The sequence below is a fragment of the Apus apus genome, chromosome 19 (genome assembly GCF_020740795.1).
Source record: "Apus apus isolate bApuApu2 chromosome 19, bApuApu2.pri.cur, whole genome shotgun sequence".
In the NCBI taxonomy this organism is placed as follows: domain Eukaryota; kingdom Metazoa; phylum Chordata; class Aves; order Apodiformes; family Apodidae; genus Apus; species Apus apus.
Window position 1 is genome coordinate 11,070,460 of NC_067300.1, and position 22,483 is coordinate 11,092,942.

The 22,483-nt window shown below is 42.8% G+C and overlaps 1 protein-coding gene across 2 annotated transcripts in view; it reads right to left on the bottom strand.

Moving 5' to 3' along the window:
- Positions 1-22,483, bottom strand: part of MAPKAP1 (MAPK associated protein 1) — a 93,007-nt gene that overhangs the window by 14,542 nt on the left and 55,982 nt on the right. Inside the window, exons 8-9 of one of the 2 annotated variants that reach the window (XM_051636218.1) lie at positions 9,518-9,625; positions 2,106-2,246 (exon numbers count right to left, since the gene is read on the bottom strand). In XM_051636218.1, the coding sequence (XP_051492178.1) occupies positions 2,106-2,246; positions 9,518-9,625 (249 nt within the window). The remainder of the gene's footprint in view (positions 1-2,105; positions 2,247-9,517; positions 9,626-22,483) is intronic. The other variant, XM_051636219.1, reaches the window with a different exon arrangement.

The window sequence follows — 22,483 nt, forward strand, 5'->3', positions numbered from 1 at the left end:
ACTGTTCTGTTTTTGCTTCCTTTGCTGAGGTCTGCAGCTGCCCCCCCTTTTCTGAAATACTTGCCAGCACTCATTTTCCAAGACAATATGCTGCTTTTAGTTTTGCTAATGTGATACACAAGCAAATGTGTCTTATTCCTTTACAACATGATAGAATCTTTGTAAAAATGTTGAGAGCACCAGGTTATGTGCAGTACACTGTCACGTGAGCTAAAACACAACCCCTCAGACCTTCAAGTGCTGCAGCTAAAGCTTTCACTGCCATGAAACCATCACTTGAAGGTGGCTCTTCCTCCCATGGTCACTTATTGTCACCTCTTACTATAGAAAAACTATGCACAATGTACAGAAGGCTGAGATTACTCCAACATTCTCAGAAAATCTTGCCTCAGGTTCAAAGATCAGGCCCCCAAAAAGCTGAAATATTCAAAAAGTACCAGTATGAACATGATAATTCACAAACAGCTCAATATTGTGAAGGAGCAGCAATGGAATGATTGTGGATTCCTGACATCTTCTAGAAAATCTCTCTGCTGTGGCTGCTACACAGACTGGTGACACTGAAATGCTACAGAGAAAATCTTTGTAACTGGCCATCACTCAACTGACACAGAGTAGCTCCCACCCACAGCTACTGATGAGCAGAGAAAAACAATTAGCCATCATTTTTTTCCATTTCAGACTGTGAGGAGCAGCCTGTAACTCGCAGAGGATGAACACATTAGCACTCGGCAGCCAAACAACACCTCAATGCTTATTTTACCAGCATTGCTCTTTCAATATCTGAAAAAAAATCAGGAGAAACCCCAGCAACACTTACTTTATTTAAAGGTTTGATCTCCTACAGTTGCCCAAACTTGGAATACCCCACTGGGGTCTTCTTTGATTAAAAAAAAAATTATTAGATTATAAAAATCACATTGTCAGTGTGGTGCCATCAAAGTATACAAGCTCACAGATTGTTATAAAAGGGAAATTTTATGGTCCTTACACTACTGGACAGGGTCAGTTCCTTCCCTGCTACACAAGTTAAGCCATTTGTTTCATTTAACAGCTATTCTCCCTTAACCATTTATCTTTAGTGATCTGTCATGACCTTTTCAAGCCCTCATTTCTGACACTTCCCAGATAGTGAGTCAAACTTCACTGGAAGCAAACTATCACACCCAGATAGTTTGCTCAAAAGCAGAAAATGTGCCCAGCACTGGCCTGCTTCAGCACCAGGAGATAAATCCTTCCTTAACAAGACAGTTCAAAATAAACAACAAAAGCCTCTTCTGCAAAAATGTTAGTGACATGGACTTCTACATGTGCTTAAGGATGGAAGAAGGAAGAGACTGAAGTGACAACAATACAGGAACTAGTATAGTTTAAATTTGACAATTCTACTGAATTGTGCAGAATAAATCAATTTTGTCAACATTAGGGCACTTAATATTTTACTGCTGAATCATTTCTTTATGGAAGGTATTTGCAGGAATGTCACAGGTCACCTACCAATGCATCATTAGTCAAATTTTCACAATATAAACACAAAGATAAAACGCCATTCAATCATTTTAAAACAGTAAGGGAGCTTTTGTAATTCAAGATTCTGTCATCCCTTGGCCTTCAGGTTTCCAAAAGCATTCAGAAAGCTAATAAGGACAATATAAAACCTTTAGAGAATGCTAGTTTTATTTTGTTCCACGTCAAATTTCCACTTGGTCATTAAAATCTTTCAGTCTTAGAAAAGGAAAAACTTAATCATTCCTGATTTTGCACAGCCTCACTTAAAAATAATAAAACAGTTGGCAAGAAGCTTTCCATTAGGAAGCCTAGATTAAAAAAACAGATATGAGGTCATTAAATAATGGCCTTCTTTCAGAAGAAACATGTGCTAGCTGATTGTGGATAATAAAAATACTGAAGCATTTTCAACCAAAAGCAATTTTTTTAACTGCTGAAATGCTAGCAACACTTTCAAGTGCTGTGCTCCATGATAAAACAGACCAATGTAATAACAACTGCTTTAGAGATGCCCGAGATGGACAGTTAGCTGCCAGAGATGGCCAAAGGTTGGAACCATTCCATTTTCCGCAGTGTTACAGTATGAATTGATTTACCTAACTGAACATCAGTGGTGAATCGAAGCCTATGGATCATGCTGACTTTGAAGGACTTGTAATGGTGGCTACTGAGCATATCCTGAACTGTAGCTATATCGATCTGAGGGTCCTCCTCCGAGATCTCTTCTCCTCGTGAACCTGCAAAACAAGCCAACAATGATGAGTGGAGGGTCAGGCTGCGGCACACGGTGGTGTTGGTGGGCTGGGCTACCCGTGGCTGCAGCGCCTCCGGGAGAGCCCAGGGCCATCCCTCTGGGAGGAGGAAATCCCCACTCTCTCCCCAGGGACACCATCGATGCTGGTGAAGGACGTTAGGATACACATTTGCATCCCACAGGAGGAGCAGTGCAACATCCCGGGGCAGATGTCCATGTGCCATGGACAGCCCTGGAGCGCAGACACCCCTGGGGGAGCAGGTGGGATCCCGTGGGACACCCTCAGCCTGTGCCCAGGGGAGGGAGATGCCAGGAGGACCCCAGACAGGTGCTACCCTCGACACCTGTGCTAGCTCAGATCTCAGCATCCCCCAGGGGCTGTGACACTGGCAACACCTGGGGCACTCTGCCCACCGCCCTGCGGTGACGAAGCTGCACTTTATTTACTGATTAGTATTCTCATTACCACTGCAGGTACCAGCTTTATAAAAGGTAACATCTCATTAAGCCAAAATGCCAATTACTGAAAAAATATAACACCCTTTAAAGATTTTTTACATTTTATGACGTTGGATTAACACCAATTTAAACATTACTATAATGCGATATATAATTTTGCACAGAGTAATTTCTGTGCCAGCTGCTAATAAAGCATCTCAGCTCTAAATGATCATTCAGATGCCGTTAGATAAAGTGGTATAAATATGTTTGAAAACTGATTTAGCTTCTTACAGAAGATATTGAAGACTGACTTGCTTTGTTTAATATCCCAGTTAATGTGGTCCTAAAAGCTGAATCAAATGCCAGTCCAGAGCACTAAATTTGCTGCAGGAGATTAATGAAAACTTTGTATTTTGCTGAAACTTTAATAATGGGAAGATGAGACGACGGAATTTTAGTACAGGTCTTAAAGATCCAGCAAAGCAGGCTACAAACTTGTCAGATTTTTTTTGTATTAATTTTGTTCAAGATGTGCAGGGTTGGAGCAGGGGATGCACATTCCCATCACATTTGGGGACCGCAGCTCACAGGGAAGCTACAGTGAGTCTCCATGTGTGGGCTGTGCCAACAAGGGGATGCTTTGTCAGGAAAGGCCACAGCTCCCAGGGAAGGAAAACACCGGCCCCCATCGCAGACACACACTGTGGAGGCAGGAGCAGGCTCCTCTTACAAGGTAATTCAGAGCTGCAGGAGGACATGCCGTTCACTTCAGTGAGGGAAGTCACTGGGGTGGTGGCCACAGGCAGGACAAACGCAGGCGAGAGGGAAGAAACACCCCCCGACACCCCCTGAGCACGGGGGCACTTTCCTCCTGGCTGAACGTGTTCCCTTTGCTATGTGTTAACTGACTAACAAATGCCACTGCTTCTGATGAGTATCTTTCATGTCTATATCAAAGTAGGGTTGGAGTTGCTGTTAAATGAGTCCAAATATATGCTGAGAGCATAAAGGAGGAGTTTCAATTTTGTAGACATTAGTCACCTACACCTCCCACCCTTCCCACAGGAGAGAGGGCGAGGGAGATGCCCAACAGCCCCTGAGCACAGGGCTGGGGACAGGGGGGACAGCGAGGGGTTAACACCCCAATTGGGCTGTGCCATCCAACTTTAAAGAATCCAAGAAATCAAATGAAATACTCTACATGTGAATTTATGCAGAGCCTTCTTAACACTGCAACCACTCCATGCTCCAGAATGACAAGATAAATTGTAATGGCTGCTTCAGAGACATTACAATGTATTTTGTCAAAGACCCCTGTGTTAATGTCTCTATACTATGGATTATCATAATGTATCATGTCAAACCTGCACGCTGCAGTACTTCAAAGACACACTGAGATACGTCAAACTTTTTGGTGCACTTAAAATCATCTGGAAAGACTGTGGCATGGCAGAGCCTGACAGCCCCGCAGGAGGATGGCAGCGGCCTTGCTGGGAGAGAACTGGGACCCTCCTCCACTGATGGGAAACAGTGAGATGCCACCACAGCACCGCAGCCGTGCTGGGACACAAGGGCAGGGCAGCCCCGAGCCCCTGCCTGCTGGGGTCGTTAGCGCAGCCCCGAGAAGCCCCGCTCGGGGTGCGGAGCAGCCGCCTCCCCGGTGCCATTTCCGAGGGGGGTGCACGCCAGGCCACGCTTCCCCGCGGGCGAGGAGACCCTCGCCCCCAGCAGCTCCCTGCAGAGCAGGGCAGCAGAGCTACTGTGCATGGGCACCAACAGGCTGAACGGGCAGCAGAGAGATTCAGCAATGTCAAGAAGAACAGCAACACATCAACCTCATCCCTGCATCTCCTGCAGAATGTCTTTGGAACACTTCACAAGACCAAGCCTGGCCGGACCCTGCTGGTCCTGCTGCCCGTGGCCTCCACTGCCCCGCCGCGCCCTCCACACAGAACGACCAGCAAAGGGAACACAACACACTGACTACACGGCTGTTATGAAGCTGAGTCGTCTTGCATTTCACACAGCCAAATTAAAAGTATTAGAAAGAAAATCAGGTGCCTGCTACATCATATCCAGTGGCAAGAAGTGTCAGTGTAACTAAAATGGTGAGCACCTTGTCAGTGGAGCATTAGCTGCTGCAGCCAGAGCAGCCAAATGGAGGGATTCTGCTCTGGAAGCCTCTCTGATCCTCTGTGCATCCCTATCCTCTGCAGACTTTGTTTTATGAAGCTTTGTGAATGGATTCAGGTTTACAGAATTTCTATAGTTGCTGCTCTTGGGAGAGCAGCCAGGAACTCCACCATCAAAACAGATCATCTGTCTAAAGACGCAAGACACTCGGACCCCTGAGGGGCACTGGATAATAGCAGCAATATCAGTAACAACAGAGAGAAATGCCCTGCAGGGAAAAACCTGACTGCAGAACTTGGCATATTGCTGTTAGCCCGTGGCTCGCGAGGATGCCTGCGAGACCCCGGAGCTCCGTGCCAGGGAAGAGCCGCCCCCACCAGCTGATTGGCGGAAAAAGCATAAAAATATTTTCCACATGCAAGCAGCTGTGAATAAACCTGTCAAATATTTACAGGCCTGCCAGGGTATGGAGATCATGGTGTGGCTTTTGAATGTAAAAACTTCTGCTCAGGAAGACAATTGAGTGAAGTGGATGCTCCAGGTCTGTAACTCAGCCCAAGAGCTGGCCCAGCAAGCGCTCTGCCGGCAGGGACCCCCGTCCAGGAGGAACAGATTCCTCGTCCAGAAACAAGCTCCTTCACACAACGACTCAGAGACTCAGTCTGCAATGACCTCTGTAAATTTTCCTTATAGCCCACCTAACCAAAGGTTGCTAACTTTATGAAAGGAAAAATTTAAAAAAGCAGGAGACTGGTGTGGGATAAACAAGGCACAAGATAAAAACCTGCCTGAAGGGCAAAGCACAGCTATGATGGAGGCATTTCCCTTAGCCCAGGATAGAGGTTTAGGTGTTGGAGAAGTAGGGTAGGAAAATCCAGAGCAGGAAAAGAACAGCTGAGAGGAAGAGTGTGCCTCTGCCTCGCCATCCCACAGCTCTCCACCTCTGCTCAGATTGCTCAGGTGGCCAAACCATACAGACCATTAAACCACAGCCTTCTACTTAAAAAAAACCAACAGAGTGGTGTTTTCTGCCTGCAGAAGCTGAAGAAAAAAGCAAAAATGGTATCACGAACTACATAGCTCTCCTCTTTAGGATAGCCCCTGTGGTGAAGCACTACAGTGTCTCAGAAGGCAGCCATGGCACTGGTTTGCAGTTTCTGCATTTGATGGTCACCAGAAAACTGACAATCTAGAAACAACAGCTGAAGATCTTCACTCTGTAGCTGAGTCTTTTTGCTTTGTTTTTTGTTTGGTTTGTTTTTTAAACCAGGTTCAGTACAGAGGTAGTATTTTTATTCATGTACTTGAACTACTGTGAAATACAGAGTTATATTTCTAACTCAGTCCAATCTCCTCAGAGAAAATCCTAATTTTCAAATGAGACAAACAGTAATGAAATGACAGACACTGGATACACAAGTCTGAAAATAAGTTAGAAGCTAAACCAAGGAGCCTTATCCAACAGGGATTCCTGTAAGCACTACAGGACATATAAAAATGACATATTAGTAATATCAGAATATTGAAATGCTGTATGTAGCCTATTTAAGAGCAAGTGAACCTGTACTTCCTCAATAAAACAACAAAATATAAAGTTAACTGCTTTGCAAAAATGTCACTTATTACTTTAATGTACTAGTATATTGCTTAATGAAGGTTCTTAATTGTAATACAATTAATTACATACACAGAGTCCCCAATTACATTTTCCAATAAGACATTGCTTTGGTGCAGGTTTAAAGGCACTAAACCAATTTTAATATATTAAGACCAATTTCCCTTGAATACTAATTACTATCTAATGATAAAATGAGAAAGAGGAACTTTCCAGAAGTAAGATGGTAAGAATAAAACTAAATTAGCCATGAGTATTTGCTACTACACATAAAAACATTTCACATTACAAAGTGCAGGCTTTTAGTTTAAAGATAAATCTTCATGTGAGTTAAAAAGTTCTGCATACTGGAAACAGTTTATTAGTTTGAATGCTATTAGTAAATGTTAGATAGGGGCTTTCTCCATATGTATTTCTTAATAATGGAAAGTTTTCTGTTTCATTTAATCGCTTGAAATATAAACTTACTATTTGCCCAAAGGAAACTGGCAGCTATTTTACTTGCAGATGTTTGGCATCATACACATATATATTTATAAATTAATATGAGACTATGAAGAGCACATTTAAAAATAATGGCTGTTGTAACAGAGTTTTTCCTGACTGGCACATCTAAGCTAAAAATATTTTAAACAAAACAAAAATGCACAAAATGAATATTTCATTTTGATGTTAGGATTTTCAAGCTATTATTTTATTAATAGTGCAAAACTATCAATATTTCTATTCTAATGCCATGCCAAAAGATAGCTCCTGAAGCACTACAAAATCCAATTTCTTGGTGTGTACTGGGGGAACCAGGCTATGTACAATGCATGAATTATGACTGATCTCATATACTGAATTGTCCTTGAGCATCTCTGCATGCAGCTAACGGCACACGTGTTTCACAAACATCCCCAAGCAGGGGCAATGGAACATCACTTCAAATTCACCCACATTTTGGGGGAGAAACTATAAGCAGATTTCTCCTGCCTTCCTCATTCTAGTTTAGAATCAATTCAGAAAACATTCAGCAGCAGCAGCACCGCAGAAAAGCGACAGAATTCTTGTGAGCATTTAGTATTTTGCCTAGATTACTGTCAGCCTTGAGCAAACTAACCCAGTGCTTTGCTCTGGAACTCTACTGAGTCCAAGTGTCTGTTTTGCCTTTGGTTTTCCGTGTTCCAGGTGCTGACAAGAGCAAGACCCCTGAAGTAAACCAAAACCCACCACCTATCAACACAGCTGCAGCAGCACCGGGAGCTCTGGGGAGACTTTGGGTTACAGCCCCGGGCAACACGAGGAAATCACATCCTAGTAGGGTCATGGCCTTAGGTGGGCACCATGGATCTGCTTAACGAGGGCCAGGAGAGCTCACTAATGGAGTGCACTTTTTACCAGCTTCAGGGATCTATCCTGCTCCTTCCCCCATTCTGCTCTGCAGAGCAGCTTGTTCTTGTGTCCCCTTGCCCAGGAGGGAAAAGTAGCCATCACTGCCCAGGGCTTCAGGGAAAGGGAAGTGTCTTCCCTCAGGCCTACGACATTTATTTTGAGACATGGCCTCTGAGGGTCTCCTGGAGCATTTGCTACTGATGCAGAGTAGACTGAATGCCTCCTGCTAAAGCACTTAAAAACTTGTGACAGATTTACTATTAGAGTAATGGTGCAACCTGAACCTAGTCCCTCGTGAGAGCTAAGAGCACCAGCAGATACAGCTCCAAGCCGCAGCATGGATTCCTCCACAGACAATGAAAATACGTTCAGAATGCAGTATATACAATATGCTTTTAATTACAGAGCCTGGATTAAAATATATTATTTTTAATCAAGCCTATGAAAGTATTACTAGTATGAATCTTTCATAGATTAAAAATAGATACAAAAATAATAATCAGGATGCAGACATCGGGGAATTCTGGCTTGTGGAAGAGTGCAACTGGATTAGCAGGGTTAGAAGAGCTCTATTTCCTCGTGCACCCCTGCCACCTTCTGCCATGTTCTCTCCTATAGTTTCTTAAAACTATTTAATGAAGAAATGAACATATTTTGGGAGCAAATCCCACTGTATGGGGAAGGGCAGTCAGTGCTTCTCTGGGCTCCAGCACTGACATCCCAGCAGTAAGCTCATGGCAGCCACAGCTCACCTCTGCTATTCCCTGAACAGGAGCAGAGCCTGCTCCTCGCCTCTGCAATCAGGAGGGGCTGCTCTGCTGTCATTCTAGGATAAACTACAAAATGCTTTAGCCAAACAGCATAAAGGGAGAGGTCTCGTCTTTGCAAAGAAAGAAAAAATTCTTCTACTACTTGAAACAGGCTCTTACGGTGATTGCTTGCAGCAAACACTGAGCATGGTCTTGGCTGAGAGCATGAATGCTACTGGTTTCCTCATTAGCACAATCAACATTTTTACAGTTGTAAATTAAAACAAAAAAAAAAATCATAACTGAGAGCATGACTGTTGGAAAGAATGAAGAACGGACCAAAATGCTATGGAGGATAAATACAAATCAGTGTTAAATGTCTTTTTTTTAAAGCTCCATATAGTTCCTTGTAAATAAATAAATTAGGAAATAACATTAAGACCATTAAAACAGTAACAGACTTACAATATTTGAGCATAACTGGAGAGAAGATTATTTGTCTAGCACTTTAAGAATCAAACTGCTGTAGTTACATCTGCATGGTTACTTTCTTTAAATTCTATTAGAAAAAAAACAGTGCCTGTAACAGCCATATTGACATGGCCAAATAGTCTGCAGACCAACTGCTTCATCCACCAAGCAATGGCTGCAACAAGTTTCGTATTTCCAGTGTTTTTCAGGGTTGGCCATAACTTCACAGAGCAGAGTTTAACGGATAAAGATTAATCATGAAGTGATAAACAGGATGCAGACTATTTACTAGAAGGTATGAAATCCATCATTTCCCTCTGGAATATTGTTTTGGCACTACTGAGAAGAGCCTCAGGAAAGAAAGTCGCATCAAAACTTACTTGCCCAGACAGTGCAGCTTGTATTCCAAAACACATAACTTATGTGAGCTTAAGCAATTTACAAGAGCAAAAGTGAAAAGGGGAAACATACTGTTCTCCCGGACAAGGCAGAATTCCAAAGTGCTCTGGCTCTCCAAGGTACAGTCTAAATCTACTGGGACATTAGGTTCACTCTGCTTCTCCAGCCGATACTGAGGACCTGAAACATAAAGTAACTTGTAAAATCATCTGTTTTCTAACAAAGTGATGGCTTATCATGTTCAACTAACATGAGATTACTCATAGCCTAGAGGTAAGGCAGGCAGGTGTTCACGGTTCAAAGCTTGTTGCCAAAAGGAAGGGCCTTGTCACAAGGTGGAGGAAGGTGTTCAAGGAAACAACAAATCCCAGTCACCTTCAGCTGCCCAATGCTACCGACCAACTCCTGCCCATCAGTTCTGCTGTTTCTGCACCAGATGGGCCTGTCCTCACACCCTGTCCTTGCTGCAATGCGGGGCTATTGCCTGCGAAACACCTACTCAGGCCTTGGTGTGTATCTACATCGTGTTATCTGGGCAGCTCTCCTGATGTGAAGAAGCCCATGTGTTTGTTCTCTTGGTTCTGCCCAGACCAGCTGCTCTGAACTGTTCCCAGCTGCTGTTGGATGGGGATGGAGCTGCCCTGCCTGCCCAGCAAGGGGCTCTGCCCACCTGGAACTGAAGCCTGGGACTGGAGCCTGCTCCCCACACGTGGGCTCACTCACCCTGCGGGCACCCAGGATAGCCCAGCCAGGCAGGGAAGGATATTGCAGCCCTGGCATTGCCCAACAGCTGCAAGGTGCAGAAAGAGTCAGCAAGGGATGGATTTTAGATTTTCACAAAGATCTGAACACTGCTACCACTTAACGGCATCAAACACAACCACGCACAGATGCTGTTCTTCAAAGGAATTATTTTTACATACATTGCATGTAACTATAAAGCTTTGAGATTCAGGTGCCAACTTCCTTCTCAAACCAAATTGCCAAACGGAAGATCACACTACTTAAAAAACTGTTTTTCAACTACACAAAATGTGTTTAAAAATTGTTTTCACAAGAATTACACCACTTAAAAAATATATCTTTTGGTTGAATAGATCCTTAAACTGTGTGCTGTAACTGGAATTAAAAAAGAACATAGTAACACAATTCCATGAGAACCCCCTGTAAAGTCAGCTCCAGGACTTGAGAGGGGTTAGTTGGGTGAGCCAAACTACCCGTGAGACCCTGGGATAAAGAAAAACCCCTTCCAAAGCAGAGCTGGTGGGGGCAGAGGGGGTCCCAACCCCACTGCACCCTGGGGCACATCTCTGCACCCCTCACACCCAAGGGCTGAAGCACACACAACATTCTCAGCTGCCTAATTTCTGTGTAACCCAGTAAATAACACTAAACAGACACCTGAGAAAAATCTGTGATGTGAAGCACCTTTAACCAGGTCTTAATGTAACAAAATAGCTAGAACTGAAATAATGAAATCTATTCCCTCTTTATCAGTACTTAAAATATTTCTGAATGTTTCCTGACTTTGAATTATGATAGCACATGATGAAATATTTAAAACATATAAAAAAATTAAGTATTTTAGCCTCAGATGGCATGCCTAAGAAATGGAATTTGTTAGCCAATTAATTTTAAATTTACTACAGCAGAATTTCAATTACTGCTGCTCATCTCGTCTCCCCAGAAGCCACGTGAGGTGCTCGCCGCTCGGCCCGAGCGCGTTCTGCTCCTGGAGTGGAACGTTATTTCTCCATAAAATGGAGACCCTTATTCCTGGTGACTGGAGCAGAGCTGGAGCTGGGCTGTTTGCAGGCCCTAGGGGAAGCACAACTGCTGCCCTGGCCCAGCACAACAGGCTGCTGAAGAGTTCACAGAACAACCAGCGCTTGAGGAGCAGCAGAGACGGCTCCTGCCAGCACAGACAACAAAAGGCAAATACATACAGACCATCGTTTCTTCTCTCCCGGCTACTGGAAATGTGATTAAAAATTTAAAATAAATTAAATAAACAGAGGCCTGGCTTGTTAGGCAGAAGCAAAATACACTGAACTGAAACAAATATCAAAGTGGTAAATCAATTTGTATTTAGAAACTGGTGGAGCTTTAAAAACAGAATCAGTGGCAGCAAAACACGCTTTGCCTGTTTGTAAGAAGACCCTTCGGAGGTGCTCTCAAATACTTCACCAATCCCACCAAATCATTTCCATTTACACAGTTCTCTGTCACTTGCTCAGTGCTGTAGGAGCTGCTGCCCAGGACCAGTGCAGATCCCACGCTGCTCTCTCCAGCACGGGGATGGATCTGCCCTGTGCTTCCCAGACAGAGGGATGGGGCAGAAGGACAGACACCAACGCCACCAAAGCCTTAAAATGATCAGAGTATCATATGCACACAACGAAGAGGGGACAAGGCTAAACCCAGGAGCTTGGCAGTGGTTTATCATCCCCCTGTGTGGATCCAATCCCAGCAGCTGGATCCCATCAAAAGAACATCACCCACCTTGGAAACAACTCGCACTGCTCAGCAAGCTTCCCACCATCCTATGGAGAGCCACTGGCCATTCCATCCTCAACACCCACACACCCATGCCAAAGGATGATTTTTATCTGGAGAACTTCAGAATTTTGTGATCAGGTAAATTGTTTTATCCAGTTTGTGTCAAGACTGTATTAGCTACCTGCTAATGAAGCAATGAAACTGAGCTACTGACCAGAAACTGAGGCAACCTTCCACAGGAATAAATCCTTTGAAACAGAAAATATTAAGAAATGCATTAAAAAAAAGTGTAAATGGACTTTTAGAGAATATCTGCTCTTAAAAAATGTGTTTTAAATATCTGTACACATTTATATGACCTCTACTTCACAACAGATGAAAAATGTTAGGCTGATTCTGTGGAGCAGTTTTACTAACAGAATTCTCTCACAAGTTCAAATGATGTCATTGCAGTAGAAATATGAGGTAATTTACCAGTCTCCTAACAGGATATCAGAATACTGCTCTGGGAATTTCAACAAAATTTAAAGTGGTAAAACCAAAGCTGGATTTTATGGATTTCTGTAATCTGATGCAAACATTCCAAGCAGTTGTAAAATAAACCTTTGAGTCCCTGGCAGGAAGCAGCCCTGGCCTGAGACCCGGGCAGAGCTTCTGGTGACAGCAGGGACAGCAGCTCCAGCACATCCTGCATCCAGAGGCATCGGGCTGGAGCCACAGCCCAGGGCTCTCACACAGCTCTGCTCACTGGAGCAAGGGGAGAGTAAATCATGTGTATTATGTTCCACCACCGAGTTGGGAGCAAGCACGTTAAAATGGAAGTGACCAGGGCAAAACACCCAAAGACAAAGCTAATGAATACTGACCCCTACTCTAGCTCTGTAATTCTGTTACAGATACATGGAGAGAGAGAACCTGTTGCTAGGTGAGAGCAAGCAGGGCTGGAGAAACAAGTGTTTGAGCATTCAGAGAGCACAAAGCGAACAAAGGCAGCACCCTGAAAGGACCCACAAAATGGTGCAAGAGAAGTGGTTGTACCTTCACACAAACTCTTTTTGTCCAAAACCTAGCAAAGCTCTGCTGGGGGCCCCAGAGGCACTGCAAGGCCTGGTAGGGCATGTGAGCTAGGTCTCTTCTCCACCAGACTTGGTGGCCTTCTTCATGCTTGGTAAGGTGTCCTGCAGGCAGGACAGAGTGCCTCAATCACACACTGCAAATACAACCAGCAACAGCAATTCTTCTCTTCTGTAGTTGTTCTGGTGTGCTGCCTGCCCAGCAGCTGCAGAGGAATAGGGTTAACTTGGACAGACAGAGCTGCTGGCTCCCAGGCCACGCTTAGCACCCCTGCAGCCTGGCAATCCACCCCTGGAGGTGATCCTCCATAACACAAGTCCCTTCTGCTAACATCCCCATTTAACCATCCACACCACAGATTCTGCCTGCAAGTATTCCTTGTACTTCAAAAAGAGAAAGGTTTATCAGGAATTAAACAACAAAACAAGTCCCAGTGCAACATCCCCAGCTTTCCTAGGCCAACACAAAGGTGCCCCAGGAAGAATCCCACTGCATAATCAAATTAAGCAGCTCTCTTACAAAAGGTGAATCACCATCCACATAACAAACCAATTCTGTTGCCATTTAAGCTGCAAAGCCTTCAGAATGGGGTTTTGAAAGCATGACCCATCAGTTCTAATTTTTAAAACTTATCCTTTCAGTCAAGACTAGAAAAAGGCCCATTCCAACTTTTATCTTCACTACAAAGTGCTGTTATCTTGGGCTGATGTCAGGAGCTCTATCTCTCTTTCTGCTGACAAGCAGAGACGAGAGATAAGATTGGGAACGAATCTCACTTCTCTGAGTAAATAAATAATCAATACTCATCTAAATGTAAATGAGAAAGTATCCCCCTCTGATAACAGGGCTCTTATCAAACAGCCAATTTTCTACAGACATTTGGCCTCAACCAAATCACCATCATTCAGCCCCAGCCTAATGGCTAAAAATCGTAACTAAATTGAGCCGATCACCAGAGATCAACTAAGTTCAGCCATGGCTACTACAGGTTCAAATGTTTGGAATGCAATTTTTCCCCCATTAACTTTCAATAGCAAGGAAGAATGCCATGGTCAGGGGTTGAATCTGCACAATAAACAAACACTAACACTTAAAAAGAGAATGATGCTTAAACAAAACCCCAAACAAAATCCAACTCCACCTGCAAACTAGTTAATAGAGTAAAATAAGGAGTATAGAAAGACTTACCTCAATGCTTAGTGTTTGTGGAGGTGTCAAATCTAAACTAAGACGACCAGTATAAACAAAAATCCCCAAAAGGTTTGAAACTGACCCTATGTTTCTACAGTGTTAGTCTGCAACAGAACACATCACTACGTCCTACTATCCCTTATCTTCGCCTCCCTCTCAAGAGCTCCCATAATTCTCACCAAAGCCCCAGTGCCAGTTCTGCTGTCAACTGTTTCTGCTCCCTTTATGGTCTGTGCATTTGCTCAAAACACTTCTGAATTTCTGATTTTTGTAACACTGACCTCCAGAATTTACTGCTCTGCCAGAGAAAAAGAATTCCCTTTTGTTTCAGAAAGCATTTGCCTGGCCTCCCTTTTGGGGCATGTACTTCTCGCCTTACAAACAACTGGGATCAAACTGTCCCAACTCACTGTCTCTTCCACACTTACTCTATAGACTTCTCTTGTACCCACCCATGTCTTTTCCAAACTGGAAAAGATCTTTTCTCTTCAGCATCTACTCATTTCACAAGTCTGATCCATTTTTGCACTCATCCATTTCTATACCTTTTTACTTCTGTGTTATCTTTTTTGAGATGAAATGCAACAATTAAGATGTAGGCACATCATGATTTATGGACTGGCACAATAACGCTTCTGTTTTGTTGTCTGCTCCTTTCCTAATTTCTGATGTTCCATTTGTCTTTCTGACTGCCCCTAAGCACTGAGCTGAAGTGTTCAGAGAACTGCGCAGGATGACTCCAGGATACTTCTCTTGACTGATGGAAGGTAATTAGAGCCCATCATTGTACACATACAGTTGTGGCTGCTTTTCACCATGTATATTATTTTGCACGCATTGACACTGAATTCCCTCTCTCATTTCATTGTCCTGTCACTCAGCATTGTGATACCTCTGCAGTGCTTCACAGCCAGCTTTTATTTGCACTATTCTTACTTCTTTTGTATCAACAGCACATTTTGTCACATCAGCATTCACATCCTTTTCCATGCCCCACATTAACAGAACAATGCAGGTTCTACCAGTTCCACTGGAACTCTACCAGTAACCTAGTTACTAATAAAGGAGGGCTATTACTCCTGTTCTTTGTTTCCTGCCTTTTAATCAATTATTAATCCATTTGAGGATCCTCCTTCTCATCCTGTGACAGCTTAATTGCTTTATGAGCCTTTGTCAAATCTTTTTTGGAAATCTAAGCATGCTATATAAAACACATCATCCGTATTCCTATAGTCTCTGACTTCCTCAAAGGCTGCTCACCTATTTCTGAGGCACAACCTGCTCTACAAAAGCTGTGCTGATTTTTTCCCCAGTAAATTGCATTTGTCCATATGTCATCTATTAATTCTGCTCTTTGCTACAATTTAATTTTTACAGTTTTGCAGTTGCCTGGTGAGGAAGCCAAGGAACACTGGCTTGCATCGAACCAGGGTGGTCCTTGCTACCATCCACATCCAAGAGAGAAGCAAATATGAGCAACAGATTATACATAATATTTAACAGCACGGCATCTTCCTGTCTGACCTCTTCCAAATCTCTCAGTGACCACTGTCTGCTCACGGTGGTTTGTTTCTGTTCACGGATTAGTTTTAAAACTCACTTGCTTGGCACAGCTCCTCAGAAAACTCTCTACAGAAATGATCTGGCACGAGAACATCTTTAACCTCCAAATATGAGACCTGCTGAGACCTGCAGCAGAAAGGGGCACATGTGTTCCTGTACTTCAGCAGAACAGTAAAACCCCTCTGGTTTTACAGCAGATGAAAATCAGGCCCCAGTGAGCCGGCAACTGCCATGCCAGGAGCTACAAACCCACCCAGGCATCCATGGAGCTGAAAGACGTGGTACTTTGGCCCATCACCCAAAACAACCACCAAAGTCTTCATGGTGCCATAGCAGGGTTTCCCCATCTGCAGAGCCAGCCCCTGTCCTTGTCCCTACTGTGCTGCCTATGCTCACACTCCTGTGACTCTTGGCCTGGGCAGGAGGTGCTGGGCAGCAGCAAATGGGCAGCAGTGAACAGGGCTGTGGCTCAGGCTCTGCTCACCTGCAGCAGTGAGAGAGGAAACAGGCAAAAGAAAATAGCCGATAAACATTTAATGTTGATGTCTGTGGTACTTTTCTATTTCAAGTTTCTCCTTGCACAAGGATACATGATTTATTGCTTCTCTGCTCCAACCCTAGGTTTTGAAAGTGTGATTTCTTTTGAGTTTAAACTATATTTATATTTATTTTTTTTGTTACCACTTTTTTATTATTGCTATAGAAAATATTTGCTGGAAATATGTTACAGCTATTACAAGGTCATAAAAAAGAGGAGGTTTATGTATTTCTATCATTTCAAATAGTCTGTCAGAAAGTATCAGTCGTGCTAAGTGTAAGACTACTGGATTCCAGCTTTCCCTCTGCCAGCACATGGGCAGCATATGGGAGAATTAAAATAGCTCCGTGTGGATGCTCCATGTGGTGCTGGCTGGGAGGATGGGGACTGAGACATGGCCTGGTCCTGGAGGAGGACCAGCCTTCCCACCAATGCCAGGCACTGACCTGGAACTGGAAAATGAATTCTGAGACAGGATTATAACCAGAAGAGGACCAGAGGAGAGGGATCGATACACTGCTGAGAGCACAGAGACCAGGAACAGAGAGAGGTCTCAGGCCTCCTGTAGAATTTTTCTTACAGCATGACAGAAGGGGCAAGGATTCCATTGTGTGCTTGGCAATGACAACAAACAACAGAAAATATGTAAATAGTTTGAGAGGAAATAGCTGTAAAACCAGAATGTTTACATCTCAAATCCTACTGCTATGAGGACAGCTTAAATCTGTTTATCCGTTAAAAAAACCCCAAAACCCCACAACACCTCTGAAGTGGAATAAAGATTTTATCATTATAAATGCAAATACTGGTTAATAATGATATTTAAAAGTGAAAACAAACTTTTAACATTACGCACAAGCTTGACTTTTTTTTAGTCCAATCTGTTTTTTCTTAACTTGCACTGTTGTGACATTACTGAATTTTACATACAGTTATCTGCTGCTCTCCACAGAAATACAGATGGTTTTTGTAGAAATAAACAGTCATTTATATGAAACAATTGTAAAATAGTTTATGGAAACCAGTGGTGTAATGCATTCAAATAAATGCCAGGACTGGCTGATGGAGAGCCAAGGTGTTAAATCACACTGCTTAAGAATTCAGCTGTGGGAAACAGATAGTAAATCCAGAGTGACAGAATTTCCAGTGATGGCAAAGGTTTCTGACACCTAGTCCAGTACACAAAAACTACAGCAGTTCAAACCCATTTTACTTAACACTACCTTGACAGCCAGTGAAATTAAAGAATTTAGTCAAAAGCCCCTTGAAAAGAAACAAACACTTCATTTATGTATTGCTTTGTTGTAGAATAGAAAACATGCAGCATAACTAACATCAAACCAGTCTTTGCAGAATATTCACAGAAGTGCTTTATTTAATTGCTGCTATAGACTTTTCTTCTTTTTGCATTAGCAACATATAGCTCTAAATAAAGCCAAAAGGAGAAAGAAATCACTATGTTTGATCCATAATGTAATGTACCTATGGCAGAAATACAATACACAGATTTTTTATTTTGTTTTTTTTAAATCCCAAATTTAAGAGACAATGTCAGGGCAGGCAGATGAACAGGGTACGGCTCCCCCCTCAGTCCTCTTCTTAAAAGACAGCACCAATGTGAACACCTGCAATCCCAGTTTAGAGGGTTATTTGTGATGCAGATGAACATGAGGTCTCTACTGACTGGGATTTTAAAGTGAGAAAGGGGCTTTCCCCTGATTACAGATGGGGAAGTTATAATATTGCAGCAAGGGGCCACACAAGCATCTGGATAGGTGGGTTTCGGGCTTCACAAAAGACCAGCAGGATGAGATGGTCCCATGAAGGCACCTGGGGTACCCGTAGGACCTTCTTTCAGAGTAGATGAAATAAACAAAAAAGTCTCTGTCATCCAAACACTAAACTGTAGAATTTAAAATGTCACATAAATTTCAGCTTTACTACCAATCCAGAAGAACCAATAAATGTATGATTTCAATACCAACAGCTCTAAAGTAGATGCAATTCAATATTTCACTTGCATTTCAGAGGCTAGGCACGAAAATTTTCCTCAGCCATTGAGGCTCATGTCCACAATCCCATCAGCCCAAACACACAGGCCTAATGAGCTATTTCTATTCTGACAAACTATCCACAAACTTTATTCCTGATGAGCTGTTCCACATACACCAACATCCCCGTCACGTCAGGGTCTGCTCAGCATCAGCGCTGGGGAGAAAGGGCTCACTGAAATAAATCACTACTGCTGAGAACCAGAGATGGAGTTTGTAGGCAGAAGGAAATCATTCTGAGCAGCCTCCATAACCCCCTTCCCACGTGGAGCAGCTCACCCTGCCCAGCACCCATCCTGCTGAGGAAAAGCTGGCACAGAAATGATAAGTGAGCCACCCCTGTCCCCCATCTGGGGAGAGCTGGGACAACGTGGGGGGAAGCTGGGACAACGTGGGCCCTTCCCGTTCTCTGACGCCTTTTCACTGCATTGCCACCTTGGTGAAAGGGGGCAGCAAGCAGGAGAGTCTTCACCAAGGATCTACAAATATTGATGCTATTTTTAATTTAAATGCTGCTAATATAAACAGCTTACTGCAAGGGAAACCAGGATTTCTGAAGTATCTCCAGGTAAAGCCATCCAGAACTGGGGGCACAAGACTCTGCAGGGATGCTATAATTATCCAAAACAAAGCACTGAAAGCCAAAGAAACTCAAAACTACCATTAGGCAGAAAAGCATGCATGTAAACACAACGAAATACAAATTAATTGGCTTGTCACTGTCACAGATGCTGGGGCTTCCATCTCTGTAAGAGTCAGAGCAAACATATGCATCGCCCACTCTAACATATTTACTTTTAAATTTAAACTCCTCAGTTACCATAATTCAGTAACAGTATCAAACTTCAGTGACAGTTTATTCTAATTATGATTTATCTCTTAAAAGTCCTTTAATCACAGAGCTGTGGTTTCACACAGTTTCTTTTCTCTTCCTAATTATCTTTTTTAAAATATATATATAAATAAAAAACACATAAAAGCAACAAAAAACCACATGCACTCCCCTCTCCAGACATTTGTTTTGCCCCATTCCCTCATCTACAAGGTAGGGATGAGGAAGGAAAACCAAGCAAGTCCTACAGCTCTTCCCACAGCAAGAGCAGCTGCTGTGGACACACGGAGCTGCTGAGCTCCTGCCTGGACCTCAAGGAACGCCAGTGCTCCCGAGCACCCGCGGGAGGCAGGAACAGGACAAATCAAATACGGCACCTCAGCATCAAGGCCAAGTATTTACAAACACAACTGCTGAGATACTCCAGGAATAGGAAAATTGTGGGACAGGTTTAAACGAAAACCTTCAGCGTTCCGGCAGCTGCGCGATTTCCCCTGGGCCTGGGGGGGTGCTCAGCTCTAAATGGTTTTCCACACAAACAGTACCTTTGCATTGCCTTTTTTGCTTATGGCCCATGTAAGTTTTGAACAAAATGTGTTCGTAAACCATTTCAGAAGCATGTTTAAGACAAGAAATTTGACATTCAAAGTACTGCTCTGATCGGTATGTTAGAAAGTGAATTTTCAAAGCAAATTCCAATCTCTTTTCCCTGGTTGCCTCCTGAACGGCAGATGAGCCTCATGCTGCACTCTCTATTTGCAGCTTCTGTCCTGCAGGATCTGAAGGATAACTTAGCAGCTGTGTGTAGTTCTGAAACACAGGAATAATAAACCATTACAAAACATGTTTTTTAATAGACTGTGTTCTGAGCTACCTGGTGATGGAACAGAATATTTTAACTGGCCTTTGCAGCTATAATTCCTTTGATTCTGCTGGTAGAGACTAAAATATGATATGGAGACTTTTCTTTTTAGGTCCTATCCCTGTTTCTTTAATTCTTCTCTTTCCTTGTTATTCAGCTTCCTGTGGCAGTGAGATAATACACTTATCCAGACTAGTAAGATTATTTTTTTACTATTTTCAGTCACTTTACACATTTTAAAGAATGCAAAAAGCACTAGTTGACAGCTGTTAGGGACTTGAATGTTATTGTAAAGCAGCTGTTTTCATTTATAGAAAAATTATTAGTCTTTCTCCAAACTGAGAAGAATATACTAAGTTAATAACTCTCACTCTAACCTACGGAAAATACAGGTCATGTCTGTAAAATGTTGGCAAAAGGTATTGTTTATAACAATTAAACTTGTATAGCATTTTGTTCTTAAAAGGACTGAGTATTTCTGGTTCAGGGATGTTTGCAGTTTGAAGCAGCTATTAAATAATAATCAGGAGCATGTTCAGCCTGCAAGGAATTTCTACTTTCAATCAGACAAGATTAACCAGACAAGGCTTCTCTGGTCACAAGAAATTTTAAAAGAGAGGCTGACACGGGCCAGAAACAGGCAGGATTACCGTAACACTGCAGTATTATACATTGTTTAGTTTTGTCTCTCATTTCCTTCTAAGAACATTTGGTTTTTATATACTGACATCAATGCTTAATTTGTTTGAAAACAAAGCCTCTGTGCACATTCTCTCTGTGTTCTTATTTACTTTACATTAGCATTTATAGGCCATTGAGTCAAGCTCTGGAGGAAAAGGCAACTGACATCCCAGTTGAAGAGCAAAAGGAGCAAGACAGCTCAGAGGCAAGGAAGATAACTTTCATGTGTATACACAGTTCCTGCACATATTTGGGAATCACCATGGCATCAAGATAAATCAAATATCAAGAATGAAGTCATCATCTTTCTTATGTTCTGAAAATTGTCAGCCATGTAAACATATTTTATAGAAAATACTGAATCTGGGCTTTAGTGTAGATATAAAAAGCCTGCTAAGATCAACTGGCCTCCTGCACCTTGTGGGATGCTGTCAGGCCCAGTCTCAGCTGGGCTGAACAGAAGGGTCTCTGCATCTCACCTCGGAGAAACTGCTCTCCTTCATCCAACTGCGAGCCTTCCTGGAAAGCAGGATTAAAATGTACATTTACCATAACCAAAATTCCTAGGCTAACTGAGTTACAAGTAAGTATTGGTAAAAGTAAAACCAGCAGAAATGCACACCAGTTGATTGTGTAGGAAAATCACTTTGCAGTAAAGGAAATCAAGTTATACTGATAATGGTATTTTACAGTTATGCAACATGATCTGTACAATCTACAAAACTTGATCTGCAAATCACAAAGATGGGATTTTAAAAGCATGCCTAAAATTGACCTCTTTATGAAGTGCATATTAAGACTCTTACTGATTTCTAGGGAGCAGAATCATACCACGTCCTAAAACACGCAAATCTCACCTTCTAAAAAGGATTTTCAAGACTCCACTATTATGCCTGCCCCAAATCTGGACAACACCGTATCTGACATTTCCACAGATAAATTCAGGAAGAATGAGAAGTTCTTATGCTCACGGTTTCAAGCATGTGATTCCCTTTCTGTAGATCTGCCACACTGCAGATCGATTTTATATTTAAACCACCAGCTGCTGGAGTGCTCACAATGTTCAAAAGCATTCTCAGAGAGATCCAGGCATGGCAAGTTCATCCAAGGCAATCCTTAAACTATCCGTGGGTCCTGGAGCTCTCCACAGGGCCTTTATCCCAGCATCACAGCACTGAAGGAAGCTTTCGGCTCTTCTCCTCCCACCACTGGGGTCAGGATCTCACCCCAGCCTTACTCTCTTTCTCTCCCATTCTGGCTCTGTTAGCAATGTCCCCCCTCAAGGTGGGTCCATTGCTGGATTAGACCCATCTCCTCTGGGAGCTCATTCCACAACCAAGGGTGTTTTATATTCAGCTTTCATGTAAAATATGCATGTGCAGTCCATGCTGCTGAGCACGCAATAGGTTAAACAAATGGATGATAAAGTATTCTACTTAGTTATTTTTCATTACCATAAGAAAACATCAATTACATTTTCTATTTTATGAGTGTACACAAGGGAATCCATTACAATAATGGAGAGGTTATATGGCTGGTTTTGCTGCTTCCTTCTTAAGCAAAAAGAACCGTTAGTTTTTAAAGACAATGGAACCAGCCCAGAGAAAGGGAAGGCACACGAGCATATCTGCAGAGACCCTTCCTATCCCGATTTATCCACCCTGACTCCAACTAATTAAACATCTGCCTCAACAATTTCCTCTGCAGATTTACCTTCTCCAGTATGCAGCATTGACTGGTTCTTCCA